Source organism: Sphaerodactylus townsendi, linkage group LG03, assembly GCF_021028975.2.
Source record: "Sphaerodactylus townsendi isolate TG3544 linkage group LG03, MPM_Stown_v2.3, whole genome shotgun sequence".
NCBI classification, from domain to species: domain Eukaryota; kingdom Metazoa; phylum Chordata; class Lepidosauria; order Squamata; family Sphaerodactylidae; genus Sphaerodactylus; species Sphaerodactylus townsendi.
In genome coordinates this window covers 50,413,311-50,440,228 of record NC_059427.1, presented here as the reverse complement: position 1 = coordinate 50,440,228, position 26,918 = coordinate 50,413,311, and the positions used below count along the sequence as shown (strand labels likewise).

Sequence of the window (26,918 nt, the reverse complement as noted above, 5' to 3'; positions counted from 1 at the left end):
CTGGGGACCTCCAATTCTCCCTTTCAATCCATGCCAAAGGGGGTGGATTTAAAAGGAGAATCTGGGGAAATTTGGGGGGTGTCTGCTGTCAGGGGTGCAATTGTTAAGCTAGCAGCACCAAACTTTCAGAGTGTCGTTAGGATACTCTCCTGATGATACCAGCCAGGTTTGGTGAAGTTTGGTTCAGGTGTTCCAAAGTTATGGACCCTCAAAGGTATAGCCCCCATCTTCTATTAGCTCCCATTGGAAACAATGTAATGGGCGGGGGGTGGGGTTGAACCCTGGAGAAAATGGTCCTTTGGAAGATAGGCTCTATGACATTACACCCCCTCCTGCAAGGAGGGTCAAAGGGGCTTACAATCTCCTTTCCCTTACCCCTACCCCCAACAAACACCCTGTGAGGTGGGTGGGGCTGAGAGAGCTCCTAAGAACTGTGACTAATCCAAGGTCACCCAGCTGGCATGTGTTAGAGTGCACAAGCTAATCAAGTTTACCAGATAATCCTCCACAGCTCAAGTGGCAGAGCGGGGAATCAAACCTGGTTCTCCAGATTAGAGCGCACCTGCTCTTGGCCACTACACCACACTGTCTCCAACCTCCCCTCTCCCCAGATTCCACCCCCCAAATCTCTAGGAATTTCCCAATCTGGAGCTGGTGACCCTAATTAATCAACATGATGCATTTTCAAAATATGGCTCATAATCATCGCTCTGTGTGTTTGCTTTTGCTTTCGAAATGTTATTTGAAAGACTGGGAGTGGGAAGAATCCACTTTTTAATTACACTTCAACCTGTTTCTTTGTGATTTCCTGTGGACAGAATTTCACATCAGAGGTGTGATATGGATTTTTAATAATCTGTGGTTTTACTTAAGAAAGAAAAGGTTCTGCACTCATAGTTTGGATGATAATATTTCAAATGTTAAAAAAACACCTGCAAAGAACTCCGGTATAATAGAGCTTGTATTGGTGAAGGTTTTAACATCTGGAATCAACTGGTTGTTGTGGGTTTTCTGGGCCAGGTGGCCATGGTGGCCATTGAGGGAAACACATTGTATCATGACCTGCTTCTAAAGATACCAGCCATAGATACGGACGAAATATTAAGAGTTAAAACCACCAGACCACAACCATGTAGTCCAGAAAACCCACAACAGCTAGACAGTAGAGATTGTCACCAGCCATCCTCTGTCAGCCTCCAGTTATGTTTTCTTATTGATATGGTATTATTGCCCTTAATTTATCCACTGATCTTCTGCCTCTTTCTTCTTTTTAAATTGAGCTCTATTTATAGCGTTGAACAAAAGGATGGGTGGTAATTAGATAAACACTATTCCACCTCATATCAAAAAATTCAGATTCTACAAGTACTCAAATATTGCTTTCAGAAAAAAAGCATGCATATTGTGAATATTTTGGAGAACAATAAGTCCATTTATATGTATGCTGTTGAATTGCCTAATTTATTTTGAATACCAAATTTGTGCTTCCTTAATGCTCAGTTTGGGGTGTAAAGGAAGGAGAAGTTGATTTTTATGCTCCCCTTTGCTCTAACTTTAAAGAGTCTCAAAGCGGCTTATAATTGCCTTACTCTCCCCTCCCCTCAACAGACAGAGAGAGTTTGGAGAGAAGTGTGACTACCTCAAGGTCATCTAGCAGGCTTCATGTGGAGAAGCAGGGAAACAAATCCAGTTCATCAGAGAAGAGTCCTCCACTCATGTAGAAGAGTGGAGAATCAAACCTAATTCACCAGATTAGAGTCTGCTGCTCTTAAGCACTCCATCATGCTGGTGATCATTCATTGGGACAATGTGAACTGAAGGTTAATGCTAGCTGTGTGTTCCAGAAATACATGATTTGGATAGAACAACCTTGTGTTCATACCAGGTTAGGGATAGTGAAAGTCTTAAGCATGAAGGGGAAAGGAAAGAGAAAGTGCTTGCATACTTTTTGTATTGATTTGGAGAAGATGGGTTAATAAACTCAGCGACTACCATATACACTCACATATAAGTTGACTTTTTCAGCACATTTTTTGTGCTGAAAAAGCCCCCCTCGACTTATATGCGAGTGAGGTGTATTTTAAAAAATATTTTAGGATTTTTACTTTGTCGGCCTCCAGGGAGCGCAGTTTTAGGCTAGCGAAACCAAAATTTCAGGCTATCATCAGGTGACACTCCTGATGATACCAGCCAGGTTTGGTAAAGTTTGGTTCAGGGGGACCAAAGTTATGGACCCCCAAAGGGGATCCCCCCATCCCGCATTGTTAACAATGGGAGCTAAAGGTAGATGGGGTTACATTTTGAGGGTCCATAACTATGGACCCCTTGAACCAAAATTCACTAAAACTGGGTGATATCATCAGGATAAACTCTTGCTGATACCAGCCAGGTTTGGTGATGTTTGGTTCATGGGGTCCAAAGTTATGGATCCGCAAAGTGAGTGCTCCCATCCCCCATTGTTTCCAATGGAAGCTAATAGTAGATGGGGCTACCCTTTTGAGGGTTCATAACTTTGGACCCCCTGAACCAACCTTCACCAAACCTGGGTGGTATCATCAGTGGGGTCTCCTAAAGATACTCTGAAATGTTGGTACTGCTAACATAAACATTCCTCCCTTGACAGGCACCCTCAAATTTTCCCCAGATTCTCCCTTTAAATCACCCTCCCCCTTTCTGAGTGGATTTAAAGGGAGAAGCAGGGCTTACCAGTAGCTGCTGCATTTCCCACCCTCAACTTATACGTGAGTCAATAAGTTTTCCCAGTTTTTTGTGGTAAAATTAGGTGCCTCAACTTATATGCGGGTTGACTTATACACGAGTATATACAGTAACCATTTTTTAATTATAGCATAAAGTTTCGTGGACGAGAGCCAATTCATCAGATGTATGTGGTTTGTGCTCACAAGGCATGTATATATGAGCTATGAAGGAAAATTTTTCGAAAGAGCCAGGTGCAAGAGGCCATGAAAGAAAGTTTACACAGGGGCACTTGCAGTACCATAGTGTTACCATTATTGGTTGATGGTTTCAGAGGTTTCATGAATACTCCAGAAATCTCCCCTAGTTCACTGCACTGGGGTGGAAGGGAGTTGTGGAAGATGGGAGAAATGAGTAATTTGTGCTGTGCTTTTCTTTGTTATTGCCAGGGCTCAAACTCATCTGCCTCATATTTGTTGTCCTATTACTAGAATAGGACTTCACAGATCGCAGATAAGCCTGTGCCAGTACTATTTATCTGAATGAGGCTTAGGTTCAGATTTGACTTTACTGATTCTAAAGGTTGAGAGATACCTGAGTTCTGTCATGTATGAATTTTAGTCAACATGATGGTGATGGAGCAATAGAAAGGGGAGGGGTCTTAATTTTTTACACCGTTTGCTTCATTTTGATGCTACTCAGCAGTAAAGCACTAGCTGAGCTGTTTTGTTGAGATTCCATTACGCTGGAGAAGTCTGTTTTCCTGTCTAAACATGGACCAGGAAATGTGTTCTTTGTGGATTACGGATTCAGTTGTGAAGGTAGCCTGAAATGAAAGCATCTGAATTGAGAGTTTTGTTTTTATCATCTCTGGAATGTGGAGGTTTTTAGTCCATCTGTATTTCAGACTCTTGGCAGTTATTTTGTTGTGATCACACTTTGACTGTTATTATCTCCTTAATTATTGTGGGGGAAGAGGGAGAGAGTGGGTGCTCAGCACCCAGGAGGTGAACTTATTAGTAAGGGAATAAGGTGGAAACAGAACAAATGAAATGATGGGCTTCTGAACATTGGCAAATATGGGCCTCTAGAGTGTAACTCCTGTTACCTGAACTTTCTATATCCATTTCCCCTTATTGTTGAAAGTCAGTGTGTGTCTTCCATTCATAAACCCTGTCATCCTTGATAACCCTGTAATCCAGCAGTGTTCTGACTCTTTTTTTTAAGTAATTGATTTATTTTCCTGAAAATAAATATAGGACTGTTTTGTAATATAGTGGGGGGTGGTGTAGTCTCTTGGAAGAGAGAATGGGAACACAGACACATATGTTAGATCTGGCAGAAGTTTTGAAATACAGATTCCACTGCAAAATCATATGTAGGGAAGTAATAGATGTACAAGGCCTATTCTAACTATCATCTCAATTCCAAAAAAGTGATATATGTTTGCTTGTGAAAGCCAAATTGAAAGGAGGGGGAAATCCCCATGAACAAAACCAAGTTTTTTTTTAAGCCCGATGCAATTTAGTTTTGCTTTTGTTATCTTTATTAGAATGATTTTGATGTTGGCGATTGCCAATGATTGGGAGGGGGGGGGAGTGCTTTCTTTTCTTCCTCCTTCTCCCTCCCCGCTATGTGTGCATGCATGCAAAAACACTAATCCAGAGCCAAGTGTAAGTGCCGTCATTAGCAGCTCCTCTTCTCTTTGGGAGTTGAGGTTGCTATTTCACTGCTTTTGTGTGAATTTAAAGCCTGATTAAATTCTTAATTCTTTATTGTTCATTTGCTTCTGCTAATGATCACGAAAAGAAAGGAGAAGGGTAACGGAAAGAGTGAGGGAAAGCAGGGGTTTCTGTTTGCACGTGGGACTTTGCTTCATTGCGTTCAGAGTAGTAGCTGGCAAGTTGAATCCTGCCAAGATCGTTTATGTGACGGATGTTTTGAGCTGCCGCTGCTGCCACCACCTTGCTCTGTTCGCTGTGCATGACTCTGATAAGATCGCCCATGTAGGACAGGACCAATTTCCAAGCTTATCAAGTGTCACCGGCTTTGGAAGCTGAGTACACTGCCATCTGATCCTCCCTTCATGGCTTCTGAGTGAGCGGAAGGCCTGTGCTGTATTTTGATCTGAGGAAATTTGGGGCACTGGCTTTTCATCTAAATACCTGAGAGAGCTCTCTCTCCCTTCTCCCTGCCTCTTGTTCCCCCCATGTATGTATGCTCTGTTTCTGCTAATGTGAGCAGGACACTGAGGCCGCTTCTGCACGGGCCAAAAAAGCCGGTAAAAGGACGGTAAAAACAGCGTTATAGGGAGTTCGCATAGCCATCACTGCAGAAACGACGCTGCAGCGATGCGGGAACGCCCCAGCGGGCACACAACGGTTTATTCCAAAATCGCTCACCAAGCGTGTCTTTTCAACAACGGAGCTCCGCAGTCGGTGTCATGTGAAGTGCCTGCCAGGAATCGGTGCGGCAGAGCCTGCCCCCCCATAATGGCAGCCCACACTGGCCAATCCTGGCGCCGAACGCCCGTGACATCTACCCTGGGAAAAAAAGAACGCTGTTTGCAAAGTGCAGCCGTGCAAAGTACCGGGGTTCAGTCGATGGGCTACCTGTCTACAGAGCGCCCTCCCATGCGAACACTCTGTTGCTGCAGCGTTGCCAGTAACACCGATGGCACAATCCTGTAATTGTCTGTGTAGAAACGATCTGACTTTCCCAAGTAATTAGACTTACAGGAAAACTTTCTGGCTTGAGTCTCTGTGGACTAGAGTTCCTGGAAAATTTGGCCATTGTTTTTTGTGGCATGGTCCGTGAATGTGGAGATCCCTGTGAGCATTTCAGTAGTACACAAGGAAAGGCTGCCATAGCCAGCAGTGTCTGAGGACTGTACAGCAGCAAGAACAGAATTTGTGTGGAATCTGAAGTCTTTTCCTCTTTTCTAAAGCTCAGTGAAACAGAACTGGGCATGCTATGAATTTCATCATTGATCTAAAGGACAGATAGCAACATTTAGGACCATATGTGGAAAGTCCAGAAGATCAGGATTTCCTGTGGGGACCATTTTCTATATTCTACACACTATCTGGAAGGAATCCACTCACTAGTATTTCTCCAGAACTAGAATTTTGGCACATTTCTTATTTAGGGCATAGCAAGAGAATAATGTTTCCAGAGTTCCAGATGTACCACTGATTTTTGATTTTTAAAAAAAATAAAATACATCAATGAGACTCACTCTGTGACTTCATGAGGTGAAAGAAAGAGTTTTTAATTTTTCCCCCCATGCACAAAACAATTTGACATGGAGAGATTCAAGAATCTGCTGACCTAAAACCTACTATTGGTGGAGGGGGAGAGAAAGAAGATTTCCCTATAGCTGCTACAAACAGGAGTGTTGAAGAAATTCTTGTATGTTACTTATCTACTTGACATTTGAGCTGTGGAGCTCAGCAAGTTCAAGAATGTCTGATTCCATGAGTTCTCCAACACCAGTGGTCTCATCAGGGTTGAGTGGGAAACCGTCTGTGAGGGACAGAACTGAGTCCACCCCTTTCCCCCTTCTCAGCTAATTTCCCATTTTATAGTACGGCCTGGGAAGCCTCAGAGCGAGAATGGCAGGGATATTAGTGGAAGAAAAGTTTTTCACTGACAGTCTCCTCAGATAGGGTCCAGACCCTCTGACCAGCCAATTAGAAGTGGTGCTACCTCATAGTCTTCCTCATTTACATTTTGTTCATATTTGAACACCAAAAGCTTACATTCCCATTTAGTGAAGGAAAGTTTGGTTTTTGTTTATGTTTGGACTTTCCTTGGTATGATGGGTTAAAAATCCAGGTGGAGAAGAAGGCAAGAGTGTCTCCACAGTAGGCCAGAAGCAGGTGTAATGAGAATCAGTTATTTACCTCACAGGTGGCTAACATTTAGTAAACTGCCCAACATTTAACAGGTCATTTCATAATCAAATCTTTGGTATCTCTGTGTTGTTTAACTTTGCCCGGAGATAGAGCAGGGGGGGCTTGGGGATTAGTCCTCTAAGACTCACAATCAAACAGGCTACAAACTAGAAGACAGTGGGTTTTTATTATTATTAAATGTGAGTTTTTTCTGCCAAAATAGAAAAGGCTTCAGGGTTTCATACAAATCCCATCATTATAACAGAGATACAGCAAGCCCTACACATGCCAAACACAGAATATCGCACAATCCATATAAAATCTGTCTCGTTCTTATTTGATGATAGAGAATTCAGAGGTAAATTGTTGCTTTACCAATTTATGTTCTTGGGTGCTTTGTTTAACTCTTCATTTTGCATTCTTGTCTCCCTATCATCGTAACTTCTGAAGTTTATATCTGTAGCCCAGCACCTGTCTTCCTTTCCAGTACAGAAAGATAGAGCCCCTCAGGCTGGATTTCCCTGCCACAAAGTCCCTTTCCAACCAGTGAGCAATGGATCTGCTGTGACAGCAGCAGTACCTAAGGGATAGCAGAGGAAGTGTAAGCCCTTCTCTTTCCTTTTCATGTTATTTCGAATGCACAGAGTGCTGCTAGCAGATGTATTACTTATTTAAAGCATAGGCTTGATCAGTTAGTTAGTCAACAGTGGTGTTATCTTCTTGGAACAATAGAACTGTCATTGTCCTTGTAAAACCTGTGAGTCAAGCTGTACAGTGCGTATGCAACAATGTAGTATTACATTTTTTTTGTTTTGCTTTGAAGCATAACCTACCCCATTTTAATTTCTGATCTCTTGACTGACAGGGAATATTCTTTAGGTCATTTGCTTATCATTTTGTCTCTTTTATTTTGGGCTCTGTTCTTAATCTTCCCAGAACAGAGCACATCTCTCCAAATCCCATCTCTGTGGAGCCTGTGTCCTATTTTCTGAATGGTTGCTTGAAGGTGAAACCACTAATATCAGAGGAAGTATTTTCTAAGAATATCCCTTGTTAGGAGAACATTTTTGGACAGTTTTATGTGTGGTGGCTTTCCACTGTATGGAACATATACTATGACTAGGAAGAGACGAGGGCTGGCAAGCTGCAGTGCATCAAAATAATGGTAACAGTGTGAAATACATCAGTTCAGGTTTTAGATGGATATTTCTTGTGGAATATCTCAAACAGAATGAGCTTTTGCAGTAAAGATGTGTGTTAATGGTTGTGAAGGAATGGACTCGCAAGCCTCTCCTATTCCATCTGGTTGCCCCCCCAACCCATGCCAAGTCTCCTTTTGGTGACACCACCCCTTCCTCTCACTCTCTCAGAGTGCTACAACTAAACTGGGATCCACCTCCTGCCATCCAAAACCTGTAACTCTCTGCCCTGCCATTTAAAGACTGTGCCTAGTTACCATGCTCCACAAGCTAGCATGGGGATGATCTACCACAACTCTGCACCTTCAAGCTCCAAGGACACACTCCAAGGATGCACTTGGCAGAGGAAGGAAAAAACAACCAGAGGCGTTCCTCCCATTGGGCAAAGTGGGCAGTTGCCCAGGGCACCCCCCCTGTGGGGGGCGCAAAAACTGCAGGTTCATTTGTGGGATTTTTTGTATTTTCAGTGAGTTTTCCATTTTTGGCCAGCAGAGGGCACAGTTTTTAGGCTAGCAGCACCAAAATTTCAGGGATTTTTCGGGAGACTCTCCTGATGATACCAGCCAGGCTTGGTGAGGTTTGGTTTAGGGAGTCCAAAGTTATGGACTCCCAAAGGGAGTGCCCCCATCCCCCATTGTTTCCAATGGGAGCTAATAGGAGATGGGGGCTACACCTTTGAGGGTCCATAACTTTGGACCCCTTGAATCAAACTTCACCAAACCTGGGTGGTATCATCAGTAGGGTCTCACGAAGATACTCCGAAATTTTGGTGCTGCTATCTTAATAATTGCACCACTGACAGCAGGCACCCCCTAAATTTCCTCAGATTTCCTTTTAAATCCACCCCCTTCCTGCCAATGCTTGTTTTCTTTCTTTCTTTTATTCTCTCAATGCCTAATAAAAGTGGTAGTAGTAGTAGTAGTAGTAGTAGTAGTTGTTGTTGTTATTATTATTATTATTATTATTATTATTATTATTATTATTATTATTATTATTATTATTATTATTATTATTATTATTATTATTATTATTAAATCCACCCCCTTCGGCATGGATTTAAAGGGAGAATCTGAGGTCCCCAGTTTAAACATTGAAAGTAATGCTGTTTCAGGGTGGGGGAGACTCCACCCCAAAACAGCATCAATTTCATTGTTGTTTTAACTGGGGACCCCAGATTCTCCCTTTAGGGTGGATTTAAAAGAAGAATCTGGGCTCCCTAGTTTAAACACCATTGAAAATGCTGCTGTTTGGGGGTGGATTCCAGCATCACTTGTTTAAGGGAGCCCAGATTCTCCTTTTAAATCCACCTTAAAGGGAGAATCTGGGGTCCCCAGTTTAAATCATTGAAAGTGATGCTGTTTCCCCCAATTGGGGGGACTGGATACAACACCATAAAATGTTTTCATAGCAGTAATAAAGCATTTTGAAAATGTTTTCAAAAAATATTTCTGCTGTGTGGCATGGCCCATTTCAGATTTCTGAGTTGGGGCATGTTCTATAATGTGATGGTGACTTTGAAACTACCTGGTGGAAAAAATCATTGTTTGGTCATGGTGGGAGAGGGTGGCCGCCCATGGGGAGGGGCATCAAACTCAGGTTTTGCACAGGGCTCCAGTTTGCCTAGGTACGCCACTGAAAACAACCCATTCAAGTGCCCATTGAGTGATGATGTGATAGTCACAAAAATATCAGATGGAATTGAGAAAGCGGCAACTAGCCTCTTTACTCAAGACTCAGATGGTACAGTCTACTAATCTGAAAAGTGGGATTCTTAAAGCTGAAATCTTTATTTGCCTATAGAAGATAATTTAATCTAGCACTGCATGCTCCTTGTTGAAGAGATGTGTTTGAATGACAGTCAAGAAAGGCAAGGATGGGCATGTTTGTGAACTGTGGCAGTTTGCAGAAAAGTGAGGCTGAATGCATACTATTTGTGTCCATTCAGAGGCTGGCTTGCTCACATTCCATTCTTCTTCTCATTGAACTTGAGACGAAAGTAACTTCAGAATGGGCTCTTGCACAGTGAGCTGTAATTTTTTCAAGTTTTTGTTATTATTGTTGTCCTGACTGGTTCTCAGCGTGCATTACTGTGCATGTGCATTCATGAAATGACAACCTGAAAAGAACCCTAATGCCATCCTGCAGTATTCGTGAAGATTTTTCGTGCATGTTGACAGCCGGTAATGGGAAGAAAACACATGAACTAAAAATGGATGCAATTTGCATATGTGTGGTGGTTTGGGAAATTTAAAAGAGGAAGAATGATAGATCACTATTCACTAATGCAAGAGGACTGCTTTTCAGACAAGCAATTTAAAGTCTCAAAGTAATGGGAGCATTTAATACTGATCCACAAAATATTGCATAGCCAGTCTTTTGCAAGTTTAAAATACAGGTGCAGTAGATAGGATTTCCAGAATAAACAGGGCATAATGCATTCAGCTTTACAGAATAATAGAAACATTCGTCCATGTTAAGGAGATTTAAAATAGGGAAGACCTTCCTTTGAATAGACACAATTTCAGGTGCTTTTTAAAAAGGTAATATGTGCCCAATTCTATTTTTCAGCTGTAAATCATCACTAAGTGGGGAGGGTTGAAAATAAATTTCTCCAAAGTTGAATTAATAATAATAATGTGGGAGGACACAAAGTTATTTTGTATAAAAGTTTTTGCTCAGTCCTGGACTCAGACACAACTTTACTTTTTTGCTATGTTTCCATGTCCCAAAGCTTTCTATCCCAGCTGGAGCAGCATGGTCTTCCCTTGTGTTGATTCATTGTGTCATAATATTTGGGGCCTGGCTCTAATAAAGATTTCCTTCCCTCAGGTCCAGGCCAATGTAGAGAAATCCTTGACCCTGTTTGGCCAGCTCTTGAACAAAAAACACTTCCTGCTGACCTTCATTCGTACCCTTGAGGCCCAACGCAGCTTTTCCATGAGGGACCGGGGCAACGTGGCCTCCTTAATCATGACAGCGCTACAGGGTGAGATGGAGTATGCCACCGGGGTGCTCAAGCAGCTTCTCTCTGACCTGATTGAGAAGAACTTGGAAAGCAAGAACCATCCAAAATTACTCTTGAGGCGGTGAGTATTCATCAAAGTACTTGTTAATCAAAGCACTTATATGAGGGCTGCTTTGGATGTTATGCACAAGTGGGTGGAGAGGAAATGTGTGCGATTCGTACCTTTCCCTTTTCTGCTTCTTGCATAATATTTGAAGTGGGAGGTGTGAGTTTATACTGTACACTCCCAATGTTTTAAATGTCTCCATCCTTAGGGTTATCACTGTATACAGCACAGAAACAGCCATCTTTTCTTCTTCTTCTTTTTTTACTATGGAGAAATTCACTTCAGTAGATGGAGGAGGAAGCATAGTTTCTCTGCTCCAAGGAAGTCCCAAACATTTTGATTATATTCATGGCCTTCAGGTTCTGTGACCTGAACGTAATAACACAGAAGATATTCAGAATCTTGAAATAAAAGGGTTTTTTCATCCATAGATATTTATATGTTGTTTTCCTCCCTGGTGGGGATCCAAAGCGACTTACAACATTGTTCTTGGCTCCATTTTGTCCTTTCTACAACTACAACCCTGTGTTGAAGGTTAGACTGATAGAGTAATCCAGTTAGCTTCTATGGCTGAATGGATTTTCGAACTATGAGTCTCCTATACATTAGACCGATGCACCACCCATTACATCATGTTGGCTTGAAGTAGCCTTTTAGCTGAAAAGATAGTGTTAGAAATATTTGGGTGCTAATCAGCCAGATGTGGATCTATGCCCTAAAGAATTTCCCATGCATAATCTTTTTAATGCATGAAATACCGAATAACAGGGGGAGAGCTCCTTGCTTTGTGGAGCAGACTGATACTAAGAAGTAGTTGAGTGTTTCAGAACTCACTGAATATCAAGGGTCTATTCATAAGCTTGGGGAAGCCACCCAATGTGTGCTAGTATCTGAATGCTAGAAAGGCAACTAAGCAGATTTCTGCCTTTTAAAATCATTGGGCTTAAAAAAAATAGGATCATTAAGCAAGACCTGATATCATCAAGATTACTATGTAGATCTGTACCCATATTTATGACTTTGGCCATTTACTGTATCCATTCTCACCAGCACTCTCACCATTATAGTGTGTATCCACCAACAATCTGATCGCTCTGCAAATGCCATATAAAAGCTCAGGCCCAGAGTTGATAATGGCAAACTCTTCCATTCCATATACAAAACATCTTTGTGCCAGTTGATGCTCCTTAAACAGTGTTTGTATCTGGAAGGTTGTTACATTGAATGCCCTGAGGAAGCAGGAACTCTAATTCTTCTTCCACAGGTCCAAGAAGACACATCCTCTTTTCCCATAGTTGGTACATTTGGCTTTTCCTTTCTTCGTCATTCTTTTTTCCAACTGTGTCTTCAGGATGGATCCATATAGCCCATTGGACTATTGTTGAGAAGCTTTAATGCAAAACTGAAGCAGAGGGTTTCTTTTTTTAAGCCAGGAAAATACAGGTGGGGAAAGGTTGTGAGGTGGGGCAGTCTTACAGCTCTGCATCCATCTGTTTTGCTCCATCAATTTTTAAATGACAACTAGATTGGTCTCTATCACAGACCAGTGACTATTGAAAGATTCGCCATCTGCAGAACAAGAACAATGATTAAACCTACACCATCGTCTTTGTTGTCATTCCTCTCCCTTCTTGCCTTTTGCCAGTCCAATCCTTGTAAAGATATCCTGCATTCTTTAAACACTCCCATGTTTTCAATATGATCGCATTAAGCAAATGTATTTAAATGCTCTTGTTACTTCTCAAGAATATTGTGGAACAAATGATGCAGAGCTTAATAATCTACAAATATAAATAAAAGAAGAATAAATGAGAACTGGCTTAAAGCTACTTCATAGTTTACATAACGGTTGGGTCTGCTTCATGTACATTTGTGTTTGCAGTGAACACTGTTGCATGAAGGAAAGGTATGCATCTGTAACTAGGCAATGGATTTGCTCCAGGGAGACATGAGCAATTGTGGCTCTTCTGCACATAGCCATGCATGTTCTTGAGTGTTTGGAGATCTGTGTGTCTCCTTTACATATCATATGTTCACTCAAGCAAACACGGATATATGCTTAATAAATGCAGCTGCCTTGTACATTTTGAATCAACCTTTAAAGAGCCTCACAATAGCCCTAATAACTGAGCAGGGGCAGCAGTGAGAGGCTGCTAACCACTATGGTCCCATTAATTGTGGGGATTAGGACGCTTGCTAAGGGAAGATGTTGGGATATGTATTGGTATCATAGTGCTGGGGTAGGCACTTCCCTCCATGTCATTTCCCTGACCGAATATTCTGCTGCCACAGACTGCCTTGTGACAGGAAAAAAAGGTGCTTGTTTTTTTTTCTTGTAGGGGCTTAAGGCAGCTGGGGGAGATGCCCTTTCATTCAGGGAAATGGCTCGGGGGAGCTGCCCCTTTCCTCAGCACCATGAGACTGATTCTGTTTGCCCCACAGTGTTTGATTAAGGCCAGGTAACACATTAGGAGTTGCATAAAATTCCACAAATATGTGATGCATGAAGTGTCTCTCGCTGCGAGTTGACACTGATGGCAAACTTAAGTAAGACAGAAGGCTGCATGTGAGCTAGCTGTTTTGAATAAGGGACAGTTTTAATCCAGCTCGACTCGGAAAAGCTTTGGCTTTGTGCAAGTCCTGATCTGAGGTTTCCATTTGTATCCAGTTGCTCCTTAGATTAGGACACAGATCTTGAGTTTCCTACTTTTGCACGTGTAGAAAATGGTTGAATTCTAGGGATCTGTCCCTTTTTGCCCTTCATTTTTGTCCTTTCTGTATGTCAAGGGATGTATTTAAATCTAGTATAACAGGATTAACATTAAGATTTCACTGTTGGGTAAAATCTGTTATTTGTGTACTGTAAAATGTAATCTCCCGTAGCATCTGGATATGACACAGATAAACGCAAGCATCTGTTTGCATCCACGATTGCTGAGCAGCTTCTCCAGAGGTGTGCCGGAACCTGACCTGAATATTGTTGCATTTATTCAGAACCAAGTTGCACCTAGAATAGTTGTCAATTTGGAAATTGCATAGCCAGACTCAGCCCCACCCCCTTTCCCTTTAAGGCCTCCATTGTTTTCTGTCCAGTTACTTTTTCATATTTGCAATATTTTCCATCTTGCATGGAATGCAGTCAGTCTTGTCTTTTTTAAAACTGTGGCAGTGCTGGAGATCGGAAGGAGGGATGGGGAGCATTTTTCTGGAAGTAGTTCTTTAGCAATTTACTACATTTTGGCAGGTTTTCTCTATACCCATAGCAGCACTAGATCCAGTCTTGAGCCTAGTAGAGTTTCATGTCATAAAGCATTTCTTGTCAACATAGCTAAAAATTCTTTTCTGCCTCCACCCCAATATACAATCAGTTGCATGATTTTCCAAAAGTGAAATTTCCATTCCCCACAGGTGTTCACAGGTTTCTCGCTTGTACATGTGGTTAACTTGGAATGTTGCTGCAAAGATTGCATGGCTCTTAAGGAAAAGTTTCTATTTTATCTTGGGACCTTTGACTGAAAGAGAAAATATTAATGGTTTAGGTCATCATTTAAATGTGTGAAGTGTTCCAGATTTGGAGAGAAGGCCACAGTTCAATAGTAGAGAAGAATTGTTTTTCATACTCCACTTTTCTCTACCATAAGGAGTCTCAAAAGGGGCTTATAAAGTCCCTCCCTATAAAGACACCTTGTGAGGTAGATGGGGCTGAAAGAGTTCTGAGAGAACTATGATTATCCTAAGGTCACCCAACTGGCTTCATGTGTAGGAGCGGCAAAAGGAATTCAGTTAACCAGATCAGAGTCTGCTGCTCATGGGGTAGAGTGGGGAATCAAACCCAGCGCTTCAGATTAGAGTCCTCAGCTCTTAACCACTGCACCACGCTGGTTCTCACCACACCTCTCCATATAGGCAATACCTCCAGTCAAGGATTCTCACTCAAAAAGAAGTGCTGAAGCAGAGAATGTACTATTGTAAATAGTTCAGTTCAGTATTAGGCAGTTCATTGTGCTGAGAGTTCAGCATCTTCTTATTGGTTTAACCGAGGCCTATGCAGTTTGTGACACCCCAGCCCAACAAAGCCTGTAATCCCAGGACATTTGCCAGTGAAAGCATTTAGCTACTTAGGTCATGCATAGTACAGGTCTAGTTCAACTGTTGCAAAAAAGAAGAATGCAAAGTTTCATGTGCCTAGGCTTTTGGGCTTCCATTCATAGACAATCACATTCTCTTCTAGGAGAGAAAAGTTAGGGATGCTTTTCTTTGTACAAAGCAGAAGGTGGGAGTAGACAGGAATGCAATTTGAGCAAACTATGTCAACAGTAAGTACATAAATCAGTATTTTCCCTCTATAGCCTGCAATAATTAATTGCTGTCTTTACCTTCTTCCTGCCTGGTACTCCTTTTGTTTTTTGAAGACTGTTCAGAAAACTGTGCAGCTTTTAGAACTGAAGGCTGGGATTTTGACTGTTTTGGGTGCATTATTCCCAAGAATGCCTCACTCTCTCGGGTTCCTTATTGCAGTAGGAACATTGCAGTAGGTTCCTTATTGCACTTACCTCCTTGAGGTCATTAATGTCGCTTGTGCTTTTGTGAGAATTTGAATATGAAATAAGCTGATCTGATGATTAATAAATGGAGCAGCCCAAAAAAAAGTGAAGGATTTCAATCAGAAGCACCTGGATTTTTTTTTAATTTCAGGGAATAAATGTGCATAGTTTTAAATGTTATTTATCAATGTGTTAAGGTGAAGTAGGCGCAAGTGTTTATTATAAGCAATCAGTTCAAACTCTTTCCATATCAGCCTGTTGAGTCATGAACACCGTGCAGTTCCTATTTTATCCTGCAACTATCTATTTTTCAGTTCTGCTTTGCTCTCGTTCTTGTATTTGTGTGTGTGAACTTCTCTTGCCCGAAAGGGACACCGTCTTCTGATGGGATTTTTATGGCATTAACAAATTTGTCAGGAAATTACTTGAAATGCCCTCCCTGCTGTCCCAGAACATCTGCCACATGGAGCACTTCAGGCTTTCTCTCTTGATGGCAGCCTCACAGACAAAAAGAGATGCAGTCAACCCAGTTGCCATATAATGGCAGCGCAAGAAGGTTAACTTGTGATTAAATGCAATTACTAAAGTATCCGAAGTGCAGTACTCAGTAGCAGTATATATGCATATACTGCAATTTTATTCCCATCATGGTATGGTCTTTATTCATACAGCGTTCTCTATGACATCTCAGTGGATGGCCGATATGAAAATGTGTTTAACTTTAAGACCTTGACAATAAGGAATGAGCTTGTATACATTGGTATCTTTATGCTTGATTCCCTTTACACATTATTTTAAAAGACCACTCTGCCTTCTGCAAGGACACAGGGAAGTTGCCATTAGCCTACACTGTGTTAAGTTTCATTTATGCCTTGGATGTCAGCTGATGTCGAGCCTCATGCAGTGATCCATTTGACTTAGTCCCACACTCAGACAGTGAGAACAATACATGTATCTACATACATGTATCTAATTACAGGAGTAAGTCAAGTTGTGGTGTGTTGATTGCACATAGATGCCAACTGGGAAACAGTATAATAAGGCCAAGGTTGTGATAAGAATTTAGACTTACTAAAATATGGATTAATTGTACCATTCCATTCTTTATTTTCACCATGCTACGAAAGAGGGGGACACTGTAGACAATTCTCTTGCAAGCAATGAGATTTCTGTACAGCTGTAATACATCGCATGGGCATTCAGGACCATTTCATAGTTTTCCTTTGCTTTAGTCAAGACACTCTCTGAATTTCTTTGTGGCCAGTGTAGACATCGTATCATCATCAGTCTTGGTCTACAACAGAATTAACTAAATGATAAATGGTGTATGGCCATAATGGAACACGTTTCAGTTGGAATATTCGCACATCTACAGGAAAAATCTTGGATTTGTTCCAGAGTTTGGTTTTATTCTGCAGTCATTACCTTCCTTTAAAAAAAACTAACTAAAGAGAATTTACTGGGAAGTTTACTTAGTAAAAATGAGGATTCTTGCAGTGGCCTGAGGGGGAACTCATTAGAAATTGGGAACAGAAACGAAACAGACAATAGTTGTACCTCTGAGCCAGAAGAATCTTCCCTGGAGCTCTCTCCAGTCCCCTTATTCTACCCTGGAGATTTGCTGATGGGTATAGGATGAACTCTACAGCTGCGTTTGTGTGGCTGTGATTTGCAGGAGACCAGGGTAAACGCTAATGAGTTCTGTTGGGCAAAGTGAGATTGTCTATAGCCAGAACTATCTTTAGATTTGTCATAGCAACCCCCAGTGTTCCAGCACACTTCTCTTTGCTTTCAGATTCCAGCCTTTCAAGATTTGACCTTTAAATCCTTTAAGAGAAATAGCAAAGAATGATCTAAGATGTGCAGACCAGATCAGAGGGTTCTGATTTCCCCATTATCTCACTTACTCTCTGCTTCCTCTGCAGGACAGAGTCAGTGGCTGAGAAGATGCTGACAAACTGGTTCACGTTCCTGCTGTACAAGTTCTTAAAGGTAAGAGGAGAGTGTTTTTTCTCACCCCATGGAATGGGGCTGCAGAGGAGTCGTTGAGCCTGCCAGTCTGATGAAACAGTTTCCTTGTGGAATGTGGCAGTTCTGGCTGGCTGGAGCGCTACTTTTGGAATCAGGAAACATGTCAAAGACAACCCATAATGAGGAGTTCCTGTGGGCTTTTTAATTAAGTGTCCCTGTTTGTCTAATAACAGTTGCAATAGTGGGGGGAAGGATGGTACGGGATGAAAGGTTTCAGTACCCATTCTTTTATTTCTAGATTCTGGTCAGATCAAGAGCCCCATGCATTTGCTTCATTACAAAAACCTAAATCAGAGAACTTATGTGCAAGGCACAGTGTGGCCCATTCTGTGGCTTCTGCCGTCACTCTTTGTGATACAGCAGATTGATGCAGAGATGAGGTTTCTTGGAACTCACTCTGCTCCAGCCTTTGCTGATATTTAGTACATTTTTATCCCACCATTCTGCCAAGGACCTCAGGGAGACCAACACCATTTTAACTTCCATTTTAGCCCTATGAGAGAGGTTGGGCTGAGAGAACAACTAGACCAGGGGTCTGCAACCTGCGGCTCCCCAGATGTTCATGGACTACAATTCCTATCAGCCCCTGCAACCATGACCAATTGGCTGGTGGGAATTGTAGTCCATGAACATCTGGAGAGCCGCAGGTTGCAGACCCCTGGACTAGACCAAGGTCACTCAGTAAACTTCATGGTAGGGTGGAGATTTCATTTTCCAGATCCTGATCTGACACACTCTGTACACGGTACCCCTCTATCCCACATAGTCAACTATCGCTTCTTTTTTTAATCCTGCTCCTCCTCTGAAGAACTTAGGGCCTCCATGATTGTCCTCTCCTGTTTTTAGCCTCTCAGCTCTGTGAGGTCGGTTGGGCTCACAGAGAGAGTGACTGGTCCAAGGTCACCTGGTGAATTCCAGCAGAAGTTGTACCTGCAGCTTTTTCACTACTGTCCAGCTCATTCTTCCTCCTGTGTTTTTAAAGCTGTAATCCGCTTTATGAGGCACTGAAGGAAAGATGCTGTCTGACTAGGGAGGGAGCTGCAGAAAGGTTCTTGAGCAGCCAAGATCACAAAGATACACCAGCAACTTTCAGGGAAGAGAACCCCGGAAGACAGGCAGCCTGTACTACACCCTGAATGGCTGCAGTGTGGAAGACTTTCCCAGGAGCTCTTAATTTATGCACAAGTATCCTCCACACACCCACCCTGATACAACCAGGTGCTTTGTGTCTCATAAGTATGTAGTTCCTTTTTTCCATTGGTCTGATTTTCCATATCAAAAAAACTATTGTTTATGAACAGTGTAGACAGAACTCACTATCTAGCCTGGAGCCAAAAGCTGCTGTACCACTGCTGAACAGAGGCTGCAGTTTATTGGCACAGCTGTAGCCTGAGTGTCAGAGGAGCTGTCGTTTTACTGCCCACTACAGAAGAGAACAACTTGTGGCAGTGGCTGTTTGTCAGTCCAAGTTATGCCTCCCCAGGATCTTGCTTGGCTTTTTACTTGGTGTGTTGCGGTGGCACAGAGCTGTTTTTATCGGATACAGTAGTGCCTCATTAAGATAAAGAAAGTTTGAATCACTTCCAGGCAAGCTGAAAGTTATGCAGACCGCAAGTGATCGCCAATGTGATGTGATTTATGGTATCACTTACATGCACTTGGCTCTTTGCCTCTGTCTAGGGATGGCCCTATCTATGAACATATATCAGTACTGTAGAATGTATGTCACTTTGCAAAGATGTAAGAGAGAACAGTGTTTTGCTGTTGTTTAATTTAAAAGAGGTTGGGGGTATTTCAAGCTCAGCACTTCAGCCAATATATTTCTCCACTGTGCTTAAGTTGGCCTTGTGCACAATGATGTTTAAGTTGCTTAATTCTGGTTATCCCTGTTATATTGCATTGTGGTTGGGCAGGGAGAGAAAGCAACATGGGAGATCTATTATAGTGAGCCTCTGTAGCAGGACATTTTGCTGGAAGCAGGACTGGAAAGGGAAGTAACTCATTTCTGGTTTGGTGGTGCTGCCTCAGCCCTTCTGCTATGGAGGCTGACTGGAGAAGGGACTGAAGAAAGATTCTTGAGCAGTGAAGACCTCAGTGACCCAGATGGAAGCTCAGGCAAGTTTTGATGGGATTTAGCCTCTTAGGGGCTCTGCAGCCAGAAGAACATTTCTGCAGCTGTTCTGTCACCGCCATCCAATTCTGCAGTTGCCATGCTCTGTATCTCAAATGTAACATTCAGCAATGCATCCCAGTCCAGCATTTAACCTCAGGATTCACGCAAAGGCACTTCCATTTTGGAGAATGTGATTACGTTTGGTCTGCAAAGATGCCTCAAGCTGTGTGTGGGAGGCAGCAGGAGCCCGTCTGTAGAAAAACCTCTTTCAAAAATATCCCCATGCACTGAACTCCTGAAATAGAAAAACTGCATTCCAGTCTGGATAAAGGGAGGGTTGACTTCAGGCTGTTGGAATTTGGCACTGCTGCCAGTTGTCAACGTCCATTCCCCCTTGAATGGGGAATGAGAGGTGTGGGTCTCCTTGTCTTCAGTGCCAATCCCAAATTTAGCAGGATGCTTTCCTGAGCTGGTATACACTTTATGTAGCAGGTGTTTTTGATGCACATAGACTGCTGTTTGCTAGGATAAACAGGAAACCCATGTGTAAATGCGCCTGACAGAAATGCAGGGCAGAGGAGCCAATGGACATGAATCAGACATAAGGAGGAGGAGGGGCAAGTTCACATTAGTGGACTTCATCCTAGACTGCCTCCTCCTGTTCCTCCCTGCTGCTCACCTCCAGAATGAGAAAGGAACTGCCTTACTGAAGGGAAGTCCAAACAAACACATTCTGTTAAAACCACGGCCATTGAAGGTGGTTACAAGCTAATGAGAGACCAGATATCTTCCATCACCACTCACAAGTCCTCATAGTCAAATTTCGTGCCTTATGCTTAAAGACCAGAACAGCAGGCCATGCCTGATTTGCCACTCAAGAGATTCTGTACGTTCACATGGTTCTGCCCCCAAACTGTGGAATACGGCTCTGCAGGCTGAAGGGAGCATTTGTCTGTACTCTGTTCAGCGGGAAGTGAAAGACACACCTGGATTTCCTCAAGGCACTGTGGTCCACCTTCCTGAACAAAGTGCAGCCCTATTGCTGCAAGGCTGCTGATCCTAAGGTGGGGTAGGGGCAGAGCCTTTTCATTTTGCCTAGAGTGCAAGCAATCCTGGCAATGAGTTATAGGTAAAATGGGGCAGATGGTGAGTTTGGTATGAAGTGCGTGCGTGCGTGCGTGTGTGTGTGTGGGAGAGAGTTAGAGACCCCATTTTACTATTAGAGCAGTGGCTCAGGCAGTGACGAATAGTGAATTTTGAGATTTCCACTGCCTTTGCAAGGTAATGGAGTGTCCTGCCAGCCCATTTTGTGTGATCTTTCAGAGGCCGCCATGATCTCTCTTCGTTTTCTGCAATTGGCTTGAGGGAGACGAGGATTGCGAGTGCTTGTGAAATTAGTAATAGTAGTCAAGATGTTTGAAACAGGCTCTACAGCAAGTGGCTTGCCAGAGGGGAGCATATTTTTTCCCCTAAGTAGTTGCAAATGTGCATGTAAATGAGGCAGGTGAATGTGCCTACATTTTCCAAGCAGGCAGCTATTAGTTGCTGTTTTTCCCCCTGACGAAATGCTTCCTTGGAGGGGCTCAGCAGTGCCCTGTTTCATCAGTGGGAGGGATTTGGGTTTGGATGCTGGAACTGCCATGAGCTGCAGCTTGTTGCTGTTCTCCCCAGGGAAGTTTCCTGGAGCTCCTCTGCCTTGTAAATGTGAGGATGCCCCTGATAATCCCACATTTATGTGACTGCTGGATAGCCCAGTTACCCTCAGTTCTGCTTGAATGAATCTCACAGGCCTGCCAGGGGGAGGGGGGGCAGCAGACACAAGAAAATACTTTTAGCCCCCCCCCCCCCCCTTGACAGCTGCACAGTAACATCTCGAGGCCTGAGAGAAATAGAAAAAGCAAACCTGCCAATCATCTGAGCAGGGAAACTGTATATTGATCCTTAAGAAGGAGATCAAAGTGTTCATCTTCTCTCCACCCCCTCCCGGGTGCTTCTTATGGCAAAGGTGGATATGAGCAAGCAGTGTGGAATCACCAGGCCTTGGCAGCTTGCTGTGCTTTTGCTGAGGCCTCCAGCACCATTCATCAGCCTTCTAATGAGCCATCCCTGGGAATGGGAGAGCGCAACAGATAAAGAGGAGCATTGAAAAATGCACAATATTAGGTGCCTGATGAGCTAAATCTCATCAATAAGACACTGTGAGCGTTAGCTGGTTCTGCTCGCGCTGCCTCAGGCATCCTCTCTGCGTGCACACAGGCGCTTCCATGCAAATGCCAACATTGACACATGCCTCTGCATCTTGTAGCTTCTCTTCATTGGGAGGGTGCTCCATTCAAGGACAGGGTGTACTTTTCCCCACACATGCCTGTGCACTTTTCACAGACTGCCTTCTTCCACGCTGTCTAAGTAGCACAGAGTTTGGAAAGTTGTACACGAGGGTTATCCTAAAAGCAGTGCCTCTCAGCAACAGTGCGAAGCTGCCGGCATACTCAGAGCTGTAAGAACTCTGAACTTGTTCTTCAGAGTCAGATCATTGGCCTTGAATTTTAGCCCAGCCGTTGGAAGGAGGTGATCATTGGTGCAGTGCTTTATCCCATTCTGGGCATGCAGAAGGTTCCAGGTTCAAGCCCTGACAACTCCAGTTGAAAGGATCTCACTGACAGCTCTGGGCATGGTGAGCTGATGCCAGTCAGATCAGGCAAGAGTGGGCTGATTCTGTATGCCAGCCTTGTGAATCATGCAATTTAACTCACCTTTGGGATTTCTGCTTCTGCAGAATGGCATCAAAATTACACAATGGCAACTTGTGTCAACTATGTTTTGTTTTTTTTGGAGAAAATGCATCCTGGGCTGGGGTAGGGGAATGGCAATGCCACATTTCCTCAGTGGGGGGTTTTGGTTTTATGACCCTGGACCAGTGTGAGTGGTTAGTATCCACAGGTAGAGGAAAATATGAGTTAAGTTTCATAGAATCTCATCCCATCCTCACTGTACACTCACGGTCATATCACTTAATCTTTTCATCTGTGTCCTTAAAAGATTCAGAAATGGAGTTGTAATTGCTTCTGGAAAGTTAGTACTACATCTCCCCCCCCCCCCCCCATCTCCACTTAGAGAGCAGCGGATTGTTATGATGTGCCTGCATTGGTAGATACCTCCCATTAGCTGATGAAGTGCTCTTAATTGTTGCAAATCAGTACATAATCCTTGCTGCACAGCTGTTAAGGGGTTTGCCCTGTTAGCAAAGAACTTAGCCTTGAGATTCCAACTTGCCTTTGCCAGCTTTTCTGACCTTGGCATTGTTAGAAAGTTGGAGGAGGGTGTTGCAGAATTTGGTGGGATGGTTCTGGCTAGCCTTTGGTAGGATAGAGACTGAATTCTACAAAGGAATGATGCTTGCATTTCTTATTGTGCCAAATCTGGATACATCACCCTATCATACCAGGCTCTGACACGTATTAGTTAAGTGTTTTTTTTTTTATTATATTTCTGCCTTGCGGCTGAAGCTGGGCTCAGGGCAGCATACCAACATGGTTAAAACATTAAAAACAGTTCAGTAATACAATATAATTTAACTAAAGCCTAAAATCCACAGATGTGTTTTAGCTTGCGCTCCAGAAAACGAACTCTTCATCTTTCGCCTACATAGCCAACTTGGTAGAGGAGGTGAAATAGGGCCTCAGTGTATTTGAGCACACTAGGCCATGGTAAGAGCTGGAAGGGTGGGACATTCTGTATCACAGGCTTCTTCAGGCATAGAAATTATTCGGGCAGGCACCAATCTTTCATTGGGATGTACCACTAGGATCTAAAAGTCTCTTTGGAAGCTTGGGATAGCCTGGTTCCAAAAGATTGTCAGGGGGGCTACTACATCATCCAGGAAGGTTTAGGTCATGCCTCAATCAAGCAGACAAGCTTATGCAGATTTCTGGAGGGCAACCTGGGCAATTGAGGGCCTGACCTCTCCAGTCTGGTAACCCTGCTTTTGTGGGCTTAGCTAAAAAAAACAGACTTAAAACACAAAGAGAACCTTCAAAGAGAGCAAGGAACAGCTTCTGGGCACTGCTCCATCTCATGGAAGGAAGATAAGAAAGCCCCGGAGCAGTCAAGAGGAAGCAGGAGGGCAGGAGCAGCCCTCCTTGGTGGAGGCTCCTCTGGTGATCAGCCATGGCTATGCACAAAGGCATGGAGACAGCCCGCCCAGCTGAGCCAGAAAAAAAAAACCAAAATGATGCCATCCCTTTGCATTTGAATGCAAGCAGTGAAGAGCCAGAGCAGTTTTTTTAATCCATGTGTACTTAATTTCCAGTGAATCATAAAACTGGCTAACAAGTTGTTTGGCATGGTGCTGAACGACTGAGTTCATTGTTGGCTTACCTAGGGCAGATGCTGTGGCCTGTTCCCACATGGGTGTACTTCTGTTAGCTTGAAACTGCAATCTGCTCTTTAGTTCTTCCAGGCTCCTCTTGCAAGCAGATATTGAACTTGCTCATTCTTACAAAAAGTTCTTCCAGTACTCCAGGACAGCACACGGCCAACATACATCTGTGTGACTGAGAGCTTTTTTTTTTTTAAAGATACTAAAAGTCATGATCTACTCAGAGATTTTAGGAATACAGAACCTTCCTTTTGTCGCTTGTTGTTCAAAACAGGAGACCAGTAGAACTTCTCAGGACTTAAATGTTAAATGAGTTAGTTCTCAGAGGCCATCTTTTAAAAAAACGCAGTCCACTGCTCCATGAGTACCTTTGCACAGCCCTGATGAAATGTCAGGCACCAAACCCACAAAACAAAGCATGACTCCTGACCAGACTGCGGTGTAGAGAACATGTATTAAACAAACAAGATGTGGTCAAGGAGCCATCTTCAATTTATTTTCCCTCTGTGTTGCTTTCCACTGGCTGAATGGTTTGCAGTTAGATTTGATAAGTAGCCAAGAACTTCCTTTGAAGATGCATTTACTGCCTCACCTTGATGGGGAATGGAAGGCAAAAGTGGGAGAGCCTTCCCAAGCTGGAACAGAATTTCCACATGTGCCCATTAAGGTGCAGTCATCATTTGACTTGTGCATTGTGAGGAGACAAGACAGTTATTAATAAACAGCGTAGCACCCACATTGGTTCCCTCTCTTTCTCTCTCTCTTTTCCCAAGCAGACTTAATGAAGCCAAGTTTGCAAATGAAACATAATTTCAAAGACAGGCGTGTTGTCGGAAGGTCTAGAGATGATGTATGCCTGTTCCTGCTCGTTAGCAGCTGTCTCTTTAATTACCGCAGATGCTAACGAGACACTCACAGCATATGGTGACAGAGAGCAAGAGCTCTTTGCACCAAAGTAGAATTTGTCGTTGTGGTGGCCAGCAGGGACAGTGACGGCAGAACTGAGGTCGCAGGAGTTCTGCCCCTACCCTTTCCACTTGCATCTCCATTCTATCTAGGGCAGAAAGGTTGCAATATACAATATAGAAGACTTTTAGGGGGCAACCGTGTGGCCGGGTTGTGGGACTGATCCAGAGACAGGCGGTCCTGTCTCCGGCATCGGTTCTCAGAGTAATGTCCATCGCAATCATTTCTTTCAGCAGGAACAATCAAACCTCAGCCTACTCATTTCCTTTTTGTCTCCTCTGGTTCTGCATTCTACCTCCAGTCCAGTTTAATGATAGGCACTTGACTGTTTAAGAAGGCAGGCTTTGGTTGGGCATCCTTCTTTTGTGTGTTGCTGTGTTCTTAAGCTTTTCATTTATACATGTATACTGGTATGCTATCTATGGTGGGTTTTCCGGGCTGTGTGGACATGGTCTGGTAGTTTTTTATTTTTATTTATTTATTTTTCAATTTATATCCTGCCTTTCCCACAGGGCTCAGGGCGGCAAACATCAGTAAAACCACAGCAATCAAACAATAAAACTAATACCTGCATAAACGGTATCATTTAAAACTTTCCAATAATACAATAAAAGAAAACATATGGCAAAAAACCCCTAACCAGACACCCATGGGAGGCAGCGATGTCCCTGTCAGGCCAGCTGGCACGATAGAAAAGCCTGGCGGAAGAGCTCAGTCTTGCAGGCCCTGCGGAACTCACCGATGTCCCGCAGGGCCCTGATCTCAGCTGGGAGCTCATTCCACCAGGTGGGGGCCAGGGCCGAAAAAGCCCTGGCCCTAGTAGTGGCCAGCTGGACCTGTCTCAGACCAGGAACAACCAGCAAATCCCCCCCCCCCCCGATGAGCGGGGGGATCTAGAGGGCATTAAGGGGAGAGGCGGTCCCATAGGCATGCAGGCCCAAGATCGCTCATGGCCTTAAATATCCGAAACAGGCAAGCACAGGCAGCCAAAACAAGCACCTTGAACCTGATTTGAAACAGGCAGCCAGTGGAGCTTGTACAAGACCGGAGCTTGTACAACACCATAACACACCCCTGAAAGGAGCCTAGCTGCCGCGTTCTGAACAAGTTTTAATTTCCGGATCAGAGCCAAAGGAAGGCCAGCGTACAGCGAGTTACAATAGTCTATTCTAGAGGTGACCATTGCATGGATCACTGTGGCCAGGTCGGAGGTAGAGAGGTACGGAGCCAGCTGCCGTGTCTGACACAGATGGCAAAAGGCAGGCTGGGTGGTTTTTGCCACCTGGGCCTCCAACGACAATGTGGAGCCCAGGATAACCCCCAAGCTGCCAACTGATGAGGCCAGATGTAAGGTCTCCCCATCGAGCGTCGGCAGGCAGAAGTCAACCAGCCTCTCCCCCCGACCCACCCACAAGACCTCTGTCTTCACTGGATTCAGCTTAAGTCGACTCGCTTTCAACCAGACACTCATGACCTCCAAACAATGCTGGAGAGCCCCTGGGACCAAGGCCGGTCGGCCAGCCATTGTGAACACAAGCTGGGTGTCATCCGCATACTGGTGGCACTGCAGCCCGAATCTCTGAACTAACCCAGCCAGGGTTAGTTCGTGTGTATATGTTAAAGAGCATCGGGGAGAGGATAGCTTCCTGTGGCACCTCACATACCACGTGGTGTCGTCTAGAGTTCTAGAGGAGCAGCAGTGGCGTAGGAGGTTAAGAGCTTGTGTATCTAATCTGGAGGAACCGGGTTTGATTCCCAGCTCTGCCACCTGAGTTGTGGCGGCTTATCTGGGGAATTCAGATTAGCCTGTACACTCCCACACACGCCAGCTGGGTGACCTTGGACTAGTCACAGTTTCTCAGAGCTCTCTCAGCCCCACCCACCTCACAGGGTGTTTGTTGTGAGGGGGGAAGGGCAAGGAGATTGTAAGCCCCTCTGAGTCTCCTGCAGGAGAGAAAGGGGGGATATAAATCCAATTCTTCTTCTTCTTCTTCTTCTTCTTCTTCTTCTTCTTCTTCTTCTT

General features: G+C 43.7%; 1 protein-coding gene across 1 annotated transcript in view; it reads left to right on the top strand.

Annotated features, from left to right (window-relative positions):
• The window catches only part of PLXNA1 (plexin A1), a 515,790-nt gene that overhangs the window by 367,019 nt on the left and 121,853 nt on the right, over positions 1 to 26,918 (top strand). Inside the window, 2 exon segments of the mRNA XM_048489929.1 lie at positions 10,622 to 10,878; positions 17,333 to 17,399. Coding sequence (XP_048345886.1) covers positions 10,622 to 10,878; positions 17,333 to 17,399 — 324 coding nt within the window.